Below are 11664 nucleotides of genomic sequence, written 5' to 3'. Positions count from 1 at the left end.
TACGTACTTTTGTACTACATAATTTTTTATTTACAAGATATCAAACAAAATATTAACTTGTAAGTCGCCTAAGTAGACTTAATATTATCTATAAAAGTTTTATAAGAATGGAATTACATACTTGGAATTACATATTAAAAGAAAAATTACATACTTTATAGTAAAGCAAGTATATGTTTATTGCTGTCAATTTGGTATACAAGATAGTAATAGACTAGGTGTTGTAAGTACTTGAATTGTTCTTATTTTTACCTATGTTCATCTTTGTGTCCAAAGCTGCATTAGCTTCGTCTTCTGTGACTTGTGTCTCAGTCTGACCTAGAACTCTTTCATGTGCGCATAACTGACTTGCCTAGTTCTCAACTGAGCGTTTCTTCTTTGACCTTGACATCCAACTGGACTTGAATTCAAGATATCCCGGTGGTAAAGTAAGGACAGGTATAGTGTACCTATATGAGGACTATTCCTGGTAATTTCGTCTCAGTCTCTAGCTCCGTAAACAATTCGCTCCAGATATTCTTTAAAATTAACACATGAGTAATGTAATGATGTCGCGGTTCGGGTCCTCCTTGTACTAATTAATTTCAGGCATAGGCCGTATGTCTTGTCTACGCACGTACCTCCATAGATGCACTTTATCTCGTTTTACTTAGTGGAATCAAATTGCATACATTTTAGAAGAGTGTCATCGGACATGTTTATCGTAAACATAATTGAAATAATCATCGCTTGTTTTCATCTGATGATAATGATGATATTTTCTTCTTACTATCGAAAATATCGGAACCTCCCGGCATTGTCTTGAACACTGTTAAATTTTTAAACCTCCAGGTTAATAACATGTTACAAACATTGGGACTTTTGGGATTCTTATTTCCCAAAACAACAACATTATGAATAAAGATAAGTCTTGACATACAAGGTATATGCAACCTTCTTAATGTTGTATTCATGCCTTTAAATTGTATCCATTTTATAGTGACATCTGGTGATGTAGTTTACACAGACGGTATAATATATTATAAATAAAACGAGATTTACAGAAACATGATTTATATTTATAAAATATTTACAGATTTTCCTTTCATAATTGTAGCTTATGTTACATTTTGACACCATCAACTTGGATAATACATTTTTATTTACAGAAGTCGTAGATGTAGCAATAAAATATAAATATTTTAATCTAATTTAATGGTTGACCCTGTCTTAAGAGACGTAAATGAAAAAGTCATTAGTTTGCGACAACCGTTTCACTGCGCGTTAGAATCAACTAATATTTGAACAATTTGAAATTTGTCTATCTAAATAATCTACCTAATATGAGCTAATTAGTTAGGCATGGGTCCGACAGTCAGTGGTACCCGGAAACGCGCAAGTGGGCGCTTCTAGGGGCGGCGGGGGCGGCGGAGACGCGGCGGGGGGCGCTGCGCCCGCGCCTATGCTTTGACTAGAGGTTGTCTGCGCTACAGACGACGTCGGCCTCGACACAAGTATCAAACGATGATCTTGTTTAGAGTTATCGGTTTTAACCGTTACTGAGTCTTTGTTAGGCTTTCCCTCATGTTTATCATATGTTTTTCTTTCATAATGAAGAATAGCGAGCGGAGGCATAGAATGAACGTAAGCATGCGGTTCATAGTTATCGTCGACGTAATCGTTTGGGTTCCACGCTGCAGTAGTAGTGGTGGGAATGGTAGTGCTCATACTATCTGTGGTTGTAGCCCTAGACGTGACTGAAGCCTTGGTAACAACATGCTTACTAGTTACTAATTCAGACGACACAGTTGCGGTCGCGGGTACTGTAAAAATTCTTCTCTTCTGATTCGATCTAGTCTTCCTTCGTTTTTGTAATTTTGGCACATCGAGAAAGAATGGATCAAATATAAGATCTGACTCCTTGTAGTCGTCGTAGTTTATTGGCACAATGGGTTTCACTGCACTGACAACGTTTCCAACAGTGTAGTTTAATCTCTTCCCGTTGCTATCGCTGACCGAAGCGCTGGCGGTGACAATAACCCGCGGTGGGCTTTTTGGCTTGTTCTGTGGCGCGTGAGGTGGTGCAACAGATCGCGCAGAAAGAGTTGATTCGTTATCGGGTACAACTGATTCATCGCTCCTCTTACGATCATAATAGAATGGATCAAAAGGTAAAGGCCTCTGAGCCGGCAAGGGCAGGTAAGCTTGAGGTTGTTGTTTATGCTTCACTGCCATTTCATGGCGTTCAGATGATTGTGAAGTTGGCCCTGGACGCAATAGTTGATCCCGGGGATCTAAGGTAGTAGGTCGGAAAGGTTGAGGCTTCTGTACAAAAGGCGCTGGTCGTGGTGCGGTACGGGATGATTCATATTGGAAATGATCAAACTGATGAGGAGGAGCATGCGTTATAAAAACTCCGTCAGCAGGACGAAAACTTTGGCGCTGAAACGAAATAGCCTCCGAACCAGGTCCTCGGTGTCGGTAGATAAATTCTTGTGGAGATAAGAGTGACGGATCAGAAGTAGGTGATGCAGACACAGAAGCAAGTGAGGAGGCGTGCGACGGAGGAGACAGAGACGACAACGGAGGGCTTTGTGAGGGATTCAAATATGGCCCAGAAGGAGGTTGGTGGTGAAATAAAGTGGATGGCGTAAATGTTGCAGTAGGTTGCGGCTTTCTAGTGGTAGTTGTTGAAGTAGTCGTTGTTGTTGTGGTAGTGGTCGGAGCGTGCGTGAGAGTAGATGTAGAGGGAGAGTAATCATCGTCGTAATCAGGATTTTCGCTATCGAATTCTTCTTCTTGATTTTCTGAAAAAGTGAAGAATATGTTAAATTAATGCATATAATTAAAAAAACCCTTAAAAGCCATATTGTTTTGAAACATGATGGAAGTCTTTGGTGGCTACTAGTAACAGGCCTTTGTTAAGTCGAATTCTTTGGGGGCGTTAAATACCGTCGGCAATAAAGCTGTTTTTAAAACTATTACTTTTTGTACAAATGTATTTATATTAGGTATTATTGTTTATCCTCTAGCCTATAAGTAATAAATAATACAAACCCTCGTTGGCTTCTTCGTGCTCAGGCGACGTAAACCCAGAACTAGTTGGGAGATAATGATTATTATTTTGATGCTCTTCTTTTTTCGTATCTAATACAGGGTCTTCCGTCGAATCCTCGATCTCTGCTTGGATTATGTGTGTTTTATCACTTTGAGCAGGAGGCTCAGCTGCTGGAGGGGGCGCAGGGCTTGCCGTTTTACTTGGTTTGGTTTGTTGATTTGTTTGTTCAGTCGTTTCTCCTTGAGGTTTAGATTGGTCTGGCTGCATTATGGGTGGTGCGAGTGTGCTCCCATATAATTCTAAATTTAAACTATAAAACTTTTCAGACTTTGTACAATCTACTTCATCCACCCGTTCACATACTCTTGTCTCCTGAAAAAATGAATAACATTTTTGTACTGAACTTATTTACAATATGGCGGTTACCACACTGGATGCGATTTGCACCCCGCTCCGATGTTTGAGCCAGATAACGCTATGCGCGACCGCGTATTATAAGCAACATCCCGCTTGCACGCCGGAGCGACGTGAGAATCGCATCCAGTGTGATAGTAGAGTCAATTAAATTCGTGTTTTTCCGAGTGAAGTATCCAGTTCATTACTATTATTATGCATATTGAAAATGAAAAATGAAAATGAAAAATGATTTATTTAGGTATCAAAATTGCAGCTTATTACACAGTTGCAGATATTGCATGCATGCATGCACCCTTCGCTGCTCTAACCCCTGCGAGTACCCCCAGCAGGCTTCAAGGAACACCGCCGGGTGAGGTCCGCTCTTAACTGCCTAAGAACAGGAGTTGGCAACTGTGGCCACCACTGGTACAAATGGGGCACCCAGATCAGACCATTAACCACATCATTCTGGAGTGCCCCCTACATAGGCCATGTAGACGATTTTAAGATCCTGCCAGAATAAGAAAGATACAATAAAAAAATAATAATATCATAGCTCAGACAGGTTATTACAAAAACGAACGGCACGGCAATTGGCCGGGTGCACGATAGCAGCGCCGCCTAGCGTTGGCAACTGGGTAGGCGCTAAGTATAATGAGCGCAACAAAATAAAGATTATCTCCTTCAAAAACATTTTTATAATGCAGTTTAACGCGCAAAATCTATTCGTTTCTAAGGTTAAACACATTTGGTTTTTAGCTTTGCTGAAAATAATAAGAATTATTTGTGTATTTAACACTATTATGTCAATATTATTCGTTGATCTTTCGTTACAAATTATAGAAAAAAAATGTATGTATTGTTGTGTTTTGATAGCATACCTTGTGATGTTCTTTTAGGGAACACGTATGATGTTTTCAAATATAAAAACGTTGTCCTTTTTATGGATTTTAAACAGAAACTTACACCTACAGTACTATTATGTTACCTCGTTCGTCATCGTTCACGGCCATACGCTTGACTTGACGGACGACAGACAGAATGAAGATGAGGTGATAATTGATAATTTCATAGAAGATTGACGTTGAAAATAACACTTGCACAGTCTGTGCTATCAAAATCGCTGCCAACTTAGCTTGGTCTAAGTCTATACGTTTGGCTCTACGCGCCAAAAGTATGCTTTTGACGGTCTTTCAATAACTGATATTATAACTATTATTACAATCACCTAATGTTAGCATACTGTATTATCCATCCATTTTTATTTTTTATTTTTTTTTATACCACGACGGTGGCAAACAAGCACACGGCCCGCCTGATGGTAAGCAGTCACCGCAGCCTATGGACGCCTGCAACTCCAGAGGTGTTACATGCGCGTTGCCGATCCTTTAAAAACCTGTACACTCCTTTTTTGAAGAACCCCATACTGTAGACCCTCGGGAAAACCTCGGAAGGGAGCTCATTCCACAGCCGGAGCGTCCGCGGGAGGAAATTCCTCTTGAACCGCACTATTGTATTAACAAGCAAGCATTAATTCTGTGTTGACATAAGCTAGATACAATGTTTAGCCGTTACGTTTATTTTTTTATTCTCGTAAGACTGAACATATTAAAATTAATACAATGTTGTGTTGCGATTTTGAGTATAATTATGGAATATTATTAAAAAAAATACTGTACATAAAAATACTTCAATACATCTTCTTCTATTTCCGAGATGTAATTGTTTGAATATGCTGCTACAAATTAAAAGTCGATTTTTTTTTAATATAAATTTAATTTTCACGTCAGCAGCTCGAACAAATGTTTGTTGCTTAAATACAGTGAGCAAAATCGCATTTTGCTCACCGAGTGAGACAAAATAACATTCAAGTGACCTTTAGTTTCGAATGTCATTTCAACGTGCGGGGCCTAATACAAGTTCGAAATATTTGGATTCTATTGTCTTTATCCCTTTCACGTCATCAGCAAAAAGAAAGAGACGAAAAAAGTGCATACGTAATTCAACGGTATATTGACGGTTTATAATAGTACCCCGAAATAAGTCAGACCGCATCGTTCCAAAACACCCTACGAGTCTTCATTCGTAATAATTAACTAATGAAATAAAAGTTTAAAATTTAATAAAAACACCATATTTTACGTATTTTATTATACAATCAAAACAATGAACTTATACAAATTTACGCAATTGTTACGCAGTAAATAATTCTACTTAACTACTTTTAACGATCTCTACTATAGTTGACAAATAGTAGTATCTGCAATTCGGACCGGATCTTATAGTTTTTTTTTTACAAAAAAAAAGTTGTCGATTGAACTGTCAATTGATGTTCGTTAATTCATTATTTTCGTATTATTTTATTTAAATTTCTTTCGTTTTGTTTTATTGCGGTAATTAAAGTTAATTGTTAAAATACCTTCAGAAAACATGAGTGAAATAGTGATCCGTCCGTCTGGATTACATTTTTTCAGGTTGTATTTTTTGATGGCTGACTGACGTGAAAAATTTTGTGTACTACACGAGATCAAAGTTATTTACATCTCGTGCGCTTTTGAGTCCCTTACTACGCTTAAGATTCTAAATTAGATTCACAAGCACTCGAAGAAATATCAAACTTTGCTCTCTTGTTGTACAAATAACTATTGTTTCTAAGCTTATAGCATCGTTCGCACACGTTCTGATTGATACAAAATTAATTTTGTTTAAAGATGGTTTTTTGATGACTTGTCCGAACTCTGAGTATTATGCTAATAGTATATTATATTTAACGTGTATAAAGTGCGTATTATAATGTTATTTTGAAGCAGGTATTAAGTAGACTGTCGTCAAGCCATTGAACTATTATTGCTACGTTTAGAACCGGTAGACGGAACTAGTATTTTGCGCCATGAGTTGTTGTTGTTTTGACAACAAACCATAGAAGCGGAGCGTGAATCTCGCGACCTGAACACGTAAGTGCCATGAATTTTTACGGTTCTTACGATGTTTTGGTCGCGTGGTACAGGTTACGATTGCGACAATTTCGTTGTTTGGTATGGCTTCTCTATAGTAATAATAACTCAATGCGCCAAGCCTTTATATTTGACAGTTAAATTTCTTCGAAATATATAAAGCTGTGCGGCTATCAGCTGCCTAAGTTCCCCTAGTGTTCTACCTAAGAGCAAAGAGAATTTGAAATTGAGGTGTAAGTATTATCAAAGAAAACTTTGTGGTCACAGTACATTTACTGCCATCTTTCGACACATGATTAAAACCTTTAGACCGCTATTTGAGTTTAGTCCTTACTCTTACTCTCATATGTGTTAAATCTGTTAAATATCAAAAAGTGGCGCCATCTAACACAAATTTAACACAGTATATCAGTGAAAGAATAAGGATCAAAGTCAAATGGCGTTCTAAATGTTCTAATCATGTGTCGAAAGATGGCAGAAAATTTACTGTGGCTACAAATTTTTCTTTGACAATCCACCTCTATTTCAAATTCTCTTTGCTAAGAGTCACATGAACATAACTGCCGTCATAGATACAATCGACATGTATGAAACAACATAAAATTTGGCATAAACATTAAAATAATTAAAGTAATGAATATCTGCCTGATAAAGTAAGGATGCTAAGCATGAAGAATTTCGTTCATTGACCCGCCTACGCACGCGCGTAATTATATTGCTTTCCCGCTCGCACGGTGTCATCATTACAGCGTCGGCATTACAGTGGGCCAGTGGGCAAATATTTTAACATGTCACTTTAAAACAAGAGCGTAACTTCGATCAAATGGCAGCTGTGACTCTTTAAATCTATGACATTATAGTCCATCTTGATGTGTTACCTGATCAAAGACGGTGCCGTTAAGGCACAGGAACTTGATGTCCATGGGCTCGTCCTGCTGGCCCACGGTGCACACGTGGAACATTTGGCATGAGGTCTCGAGGTCTGCGTAGTAGCCGCCGATGACCTTGCCAGCGCACGTGAAGTTCGTCTCGGGGAGGTTGTCGAAGTCCAAGTACTGGAATTGAGAGGATTTGGTGTTAATTGAGGGTACCGTTTGACGTTCACTAATCGCTCTTTCTATAGATCAGGATTGAGGTGCGCTCATCACACATTGGCTTGACTAACCTTGCTCGGAAATTCCCTTGCTGCGTGTAGCCGCCGTGCGGGTCAGGATCTCGACGACTCGAATAAAACTTCGATTTATAATGAAGTGAAGTATAATCTTCCAAAAGGTACTGGTTTACAAGGGTTCTTGCCAAAACGGTTAAATGTAGAAAGTGGGTGTTGCTTATGGAGGATGATGAAAGAGTGAATTTGCAATATTTGATCAGTACAAAAAGTGGTTTAAATTTAGATGCTTCTAATTGGCCGCGATACAGAATATGTGGAGCGCTCCTATTGGTGCTTTTGAAAAGCCTCCGAATACTAGCCGAGCCCGGCGGCTGCGTTTAGCTACTGCATTAGGAATATTTTTATATAATATTAAGTTGCATTCGCAACACTGCGTCCGATACGTTTCTGTCATTATTATTTATTGCCACGTCGACGATAGTGATCTATTGTGACGGCCCTTTAAAGTTCATTACTAATGCCCGTTGAATCCATGTGTTGTCATGCGCTTCACTTGAGCTTCACTTGCCACCTTTTTTTTTATACTCGGGTTTTAAATAAAGGTGGCAAGTGAAGCTCAAACTATTAACTATATGTATGTTTATCGCTTTATAAAGTCGGCTTAATAGTTTTAGAAAAATATATCAAGTCAATCTATCGCAGAGATAGTTAATAAAATACTTATAGTAAATAATAACTGTACTTACTCCTGGTTCGATGGACCTCGATATCCGAAATTCGTTTTGGAATACGTATATCAGTAGCCACAGCCATACTGAAAATAAAATTAATACATAAAAATTAGCATGTTAGAAATAGGGGATATTATTAGGGCAAAAGACTGCGTAGAGGCCGCCACTAGCACATTCTGAGGGCTTATACCACGAAACACGAAAATTGAAATCTTGTTATCTACCTCTGTATCATTCTTGCATATTCGAGCGATAAAGAAGCCGGATAACGAAATTTCGATTTTCGCGATTCGCGGTAGGCCTCTGTACATTTGATGCATCAGTGTAATAGTAAAAACTTCTCAAAAAACTGTTTAAGACACAGTATGTATATAAGTAAGTTACTCTATGTTTTATGTGATGTGATAGTGCTGCTCTCTGGCGGCAGAACATTGCAGTAATACTCCCTATTATGAAAATTTAATTGTTCCCTAGTCTGGAGGGCCGGAGGAAACTTGTTTGTAGGTGAAAAGCTAAGAAGCAAACGAAGTTTTGTAAAACCTTAACCCTACTTATTTTTATTCATAAAAACCTCTTCTTTTTTCAAAGTTGATTAAAAATGTATTTATGTCACTTGCGCCACTAAAACAGATTTGACATTTTATTCTCCAAAATCCGCTCAGTATTTTTGACGCGTCAGTGGAAGACACGACACAAACATACCCACATACATAAATACTTATCTAATAACTATATAAAATACATAGATAGCGTAGTAAAATCATGGTACTTCGGGTAAAAATATATGCGCAAGGTTAAAAATATCTAATGGTCAACACCCTATGATAACAGATATCAGCGATCGATAGGGATGCTTCTTACTTTTCTATGATTGTCTTTTATAGAGTTGTAAGCAAATAACTTATTGTAAAGGATGAGGATAACCGCAACTTTAAGAAGGTAGAATAATAAAATACCTACCTTGTAACGCCGAGGCGGAGCGCCCAACCAGCGCGCCGCCGCATGAGATCCGAGCCTGCCGCCGCATCTGGAAAGTAAACAACATCACCATTTAACTAACCTTAATTTTACTCTATACAAACGTTAACATGATATAAAGTAATAAGAAACGGAACAAAATATGGGTCGCCTCATTCGCACGCGCATCACGATCGCACAATGGTTCTTTCGACATTTATAATTATTCATCTACAATGAAATATGTATTCTGATAAATTAATTTCATCCTTAATTGCATAATATGAGAATTAAAAGTTTCGACTTAATAATGCTCTATTTTATAGAGTTCCGTAGTCAACTAGGAGTCGTTATAGTTTCGCCATGTCCGTCTGTCTGTCCGTCCGCGGCTTTGCTCCGTGATCGTTAGTGCTAGAAAGCTGCAATTTGGCATGGATACATAAATCATGCATGGCGACAGAACGGTGAAATAAAAACTAAAAAAAATTTTTTTGGGATACCTAATGTGTTTTTATATATTTTCTTCTCTTTAACCCAATGGTGTGGGGTATTGTAGGATAGGTCTTTCAAAAATAAGTCTTTTTTGATAAATGAAAATTTTCGGAAATAATGGCTCTGAAAGAAAAAAACATGTCTCCCCCCCCGCCCCTCTAACTTTTGAACCATGGGTCACAAAAATATGAAAAAATAATCGTTAATAAATAAAAGCTTAATAATTTTTAAGTTATTGCAAAAAGTCTTCTCTCCTTAGTAAAAAGACGTATAAAGCGCTACAAAGGTACTCTCTTTTGCTTGTAATGTACAAAATGTACATGATACTGATAGTCCCCGTTTAGCTTATTCTGACAAAATGGTAACTATATACGGAACCCTACACTGAGCATGGCCCCATATGCTCTTGGCCAATTTTTTTATTTATAATTGAGGAAGTGATAAAAATAGGACGAGTATTGTGCAGGCGCGAGATGATACATAGGTATTAATTAAATCATTCCGATGACGTATTCTTCAAATTTCTAATCAAAACTCTATTGTTCTGCTGATGCCAGTAATTGTTTCTTCTACATACGCTACTTCACAATGATATCTAACTAGCAATTGAAAGCTGAGAATGTCGGACAAGTTATTATCATAAGTTGAGTCCAGTTGGTACTGTAGATATGGAGTCATGGGTGTTTTAAATTAACAATTTTGTAACTGTGTGGTTTAGTACTTTTGTAGTCGTCGTAATCATTGAGTCGATTTTAAAGACAAGAAAAAAAAGCGTTAATAGGGTGTGACTAGAAGTATGAAAAGGTTTCACATTATAATACTTTCCCTTTAAACACTAATGATTAAGTACTAAAAACGAAACGTAAAAAAATACTTTTCGTTCGCATTGTCACCCCGGATGGCCCGGATTTATTTTCGACTGTCGATAATCTTCTTGGCTACGGCCTCCAGGATTTTTCGTGCGTGAGGATTAATAAAATGCAGTTTGGCACTAAATTCAAACCCTGAACCTGGGTATTATTAACTTATATCTAAATAGTTTCGGAAATTCCGCAAAGATACGTTTCGTGCTCAATCACTTTCTTCTTCCTCGCGTTGTCCCGGCATTTTGCTACGGCTCATGGGAGCCTGAGGTCCGTTTGACAACTAATCCCAAGATTTGGCGTAGGCACTAGTTTTTACGAAAGCGACTGCCATCTGACCTTCCAACCCAGCGGGTAAACCAGGTCTTGTTGGGATTAATCCGGTTTCCTCACGATGTTTTCCTTCACCGAAAAGCGACAGGTAAATATCAAATGATATTTCGTACATAAGTTCCGAAAAATTGGTACGAGCCGGGGTTTGAACCCGCGACCTCCGGTTTGTAAGTCGAACGCTCTTACCGCTAGGCCACCAGTGCTCCTAGGCCACCAGCGCTCCATCATCAAACAGTAATTTTCCAATTTATTCCCCCTTTAGCTACACTACTAAGTACCTACCAATCTCATGTAATTGAATCGGACTGCGGACAGGTGTCTAAGTAAAATTAATGATGGTCATTAGGAATAACAAAACAAATTCGAAGTTACTTCATACAAGAGTACCACCTTTTTCTTTTTTTCGATACATTCGTATGATGTAACTTTCATTTGTTTGGTAACACTGCACGCACCGCCTCTATTCAATTTAACAAATAGCTGATATATTATTGATGTCAAAATATATGATATAGGTGGGCAAGATTTCCAGCATTAAGTTCAGAGTAATTAGTGTAATTATTTAACCCACAGTGCTATCGAGTCAAAAATTGTAAACAATCGCTATAGTGTTACATGAAGAAGGCCATCCATTAATTTTAAGCCTACAACATTGTAACACCCAACATATATTGTTTTGATACGTTGTCATTGCCATAATCAATATTTTATAGTGTTAAAATAAGTAAGAGTTTCTAAATTACTTCTTGTTTTTATATTTAGTATTCAAGCTTTTTACTCTTCCTTAACT

At 37.9% G+C, this 11664-nt stretch overlaps 1 protein-coding gene across 1 annotated transcript in view; it reads right to left on the bottom strand.

Moving 5' to 3' along the window:
- Positions 1-1036: 1036 nt before the first annotated feature.
- The window catches only part of LOC133519999 (mucin-2-like), a 127245-nt gene continuing 116617 nt past the window's right edge, over positions 1037-11664 (bottom strand). Inside the window, exons 3-7 of the mRNA XM_061854231.1 lie at positions 9190-9256; positions 8245-8312; positions 7266-7442; positions 3037-3409; positions 1037-2786 (exon numbers count right to left, since the gene is read on the bottom strand). Of these exons, the coding sequence (XP_061710215.1) occupies positions 1336-2786; positions 3037-3409; positions 7266-7442; positions 8245-8312; positions 9190-9256 (2136 nt within the window). The 3' untranslated portion in view covers positions 1037-1335. The remainder of the gene's footprint in view (positions 2787-3036; positions 3410-7265; positions 7443-8244; positions 8313-9189; positions 9257-11664) is intronic.

Source organism: Cydia pomonella, chromosome 7 (genome assembly GCF_033807575.1).
Source record: "Cydia pomonella isolate Wapato2018A chromosome 7, ilCydPomo1, whole genome shotgun sequence".
Taxonomy (NCBI): domain Eukaryota; kingdom Metazoa; phylum Arthropoda; class Insecta; order Lepidoptera; family Tortricidae; genus Cydia; species Cydia pomonella.
The sequence above is the reverse complement of the archived record's forward strand: the minus strand, read 5'-3'. Positions and strand labels throughout refer to the sequence as shown.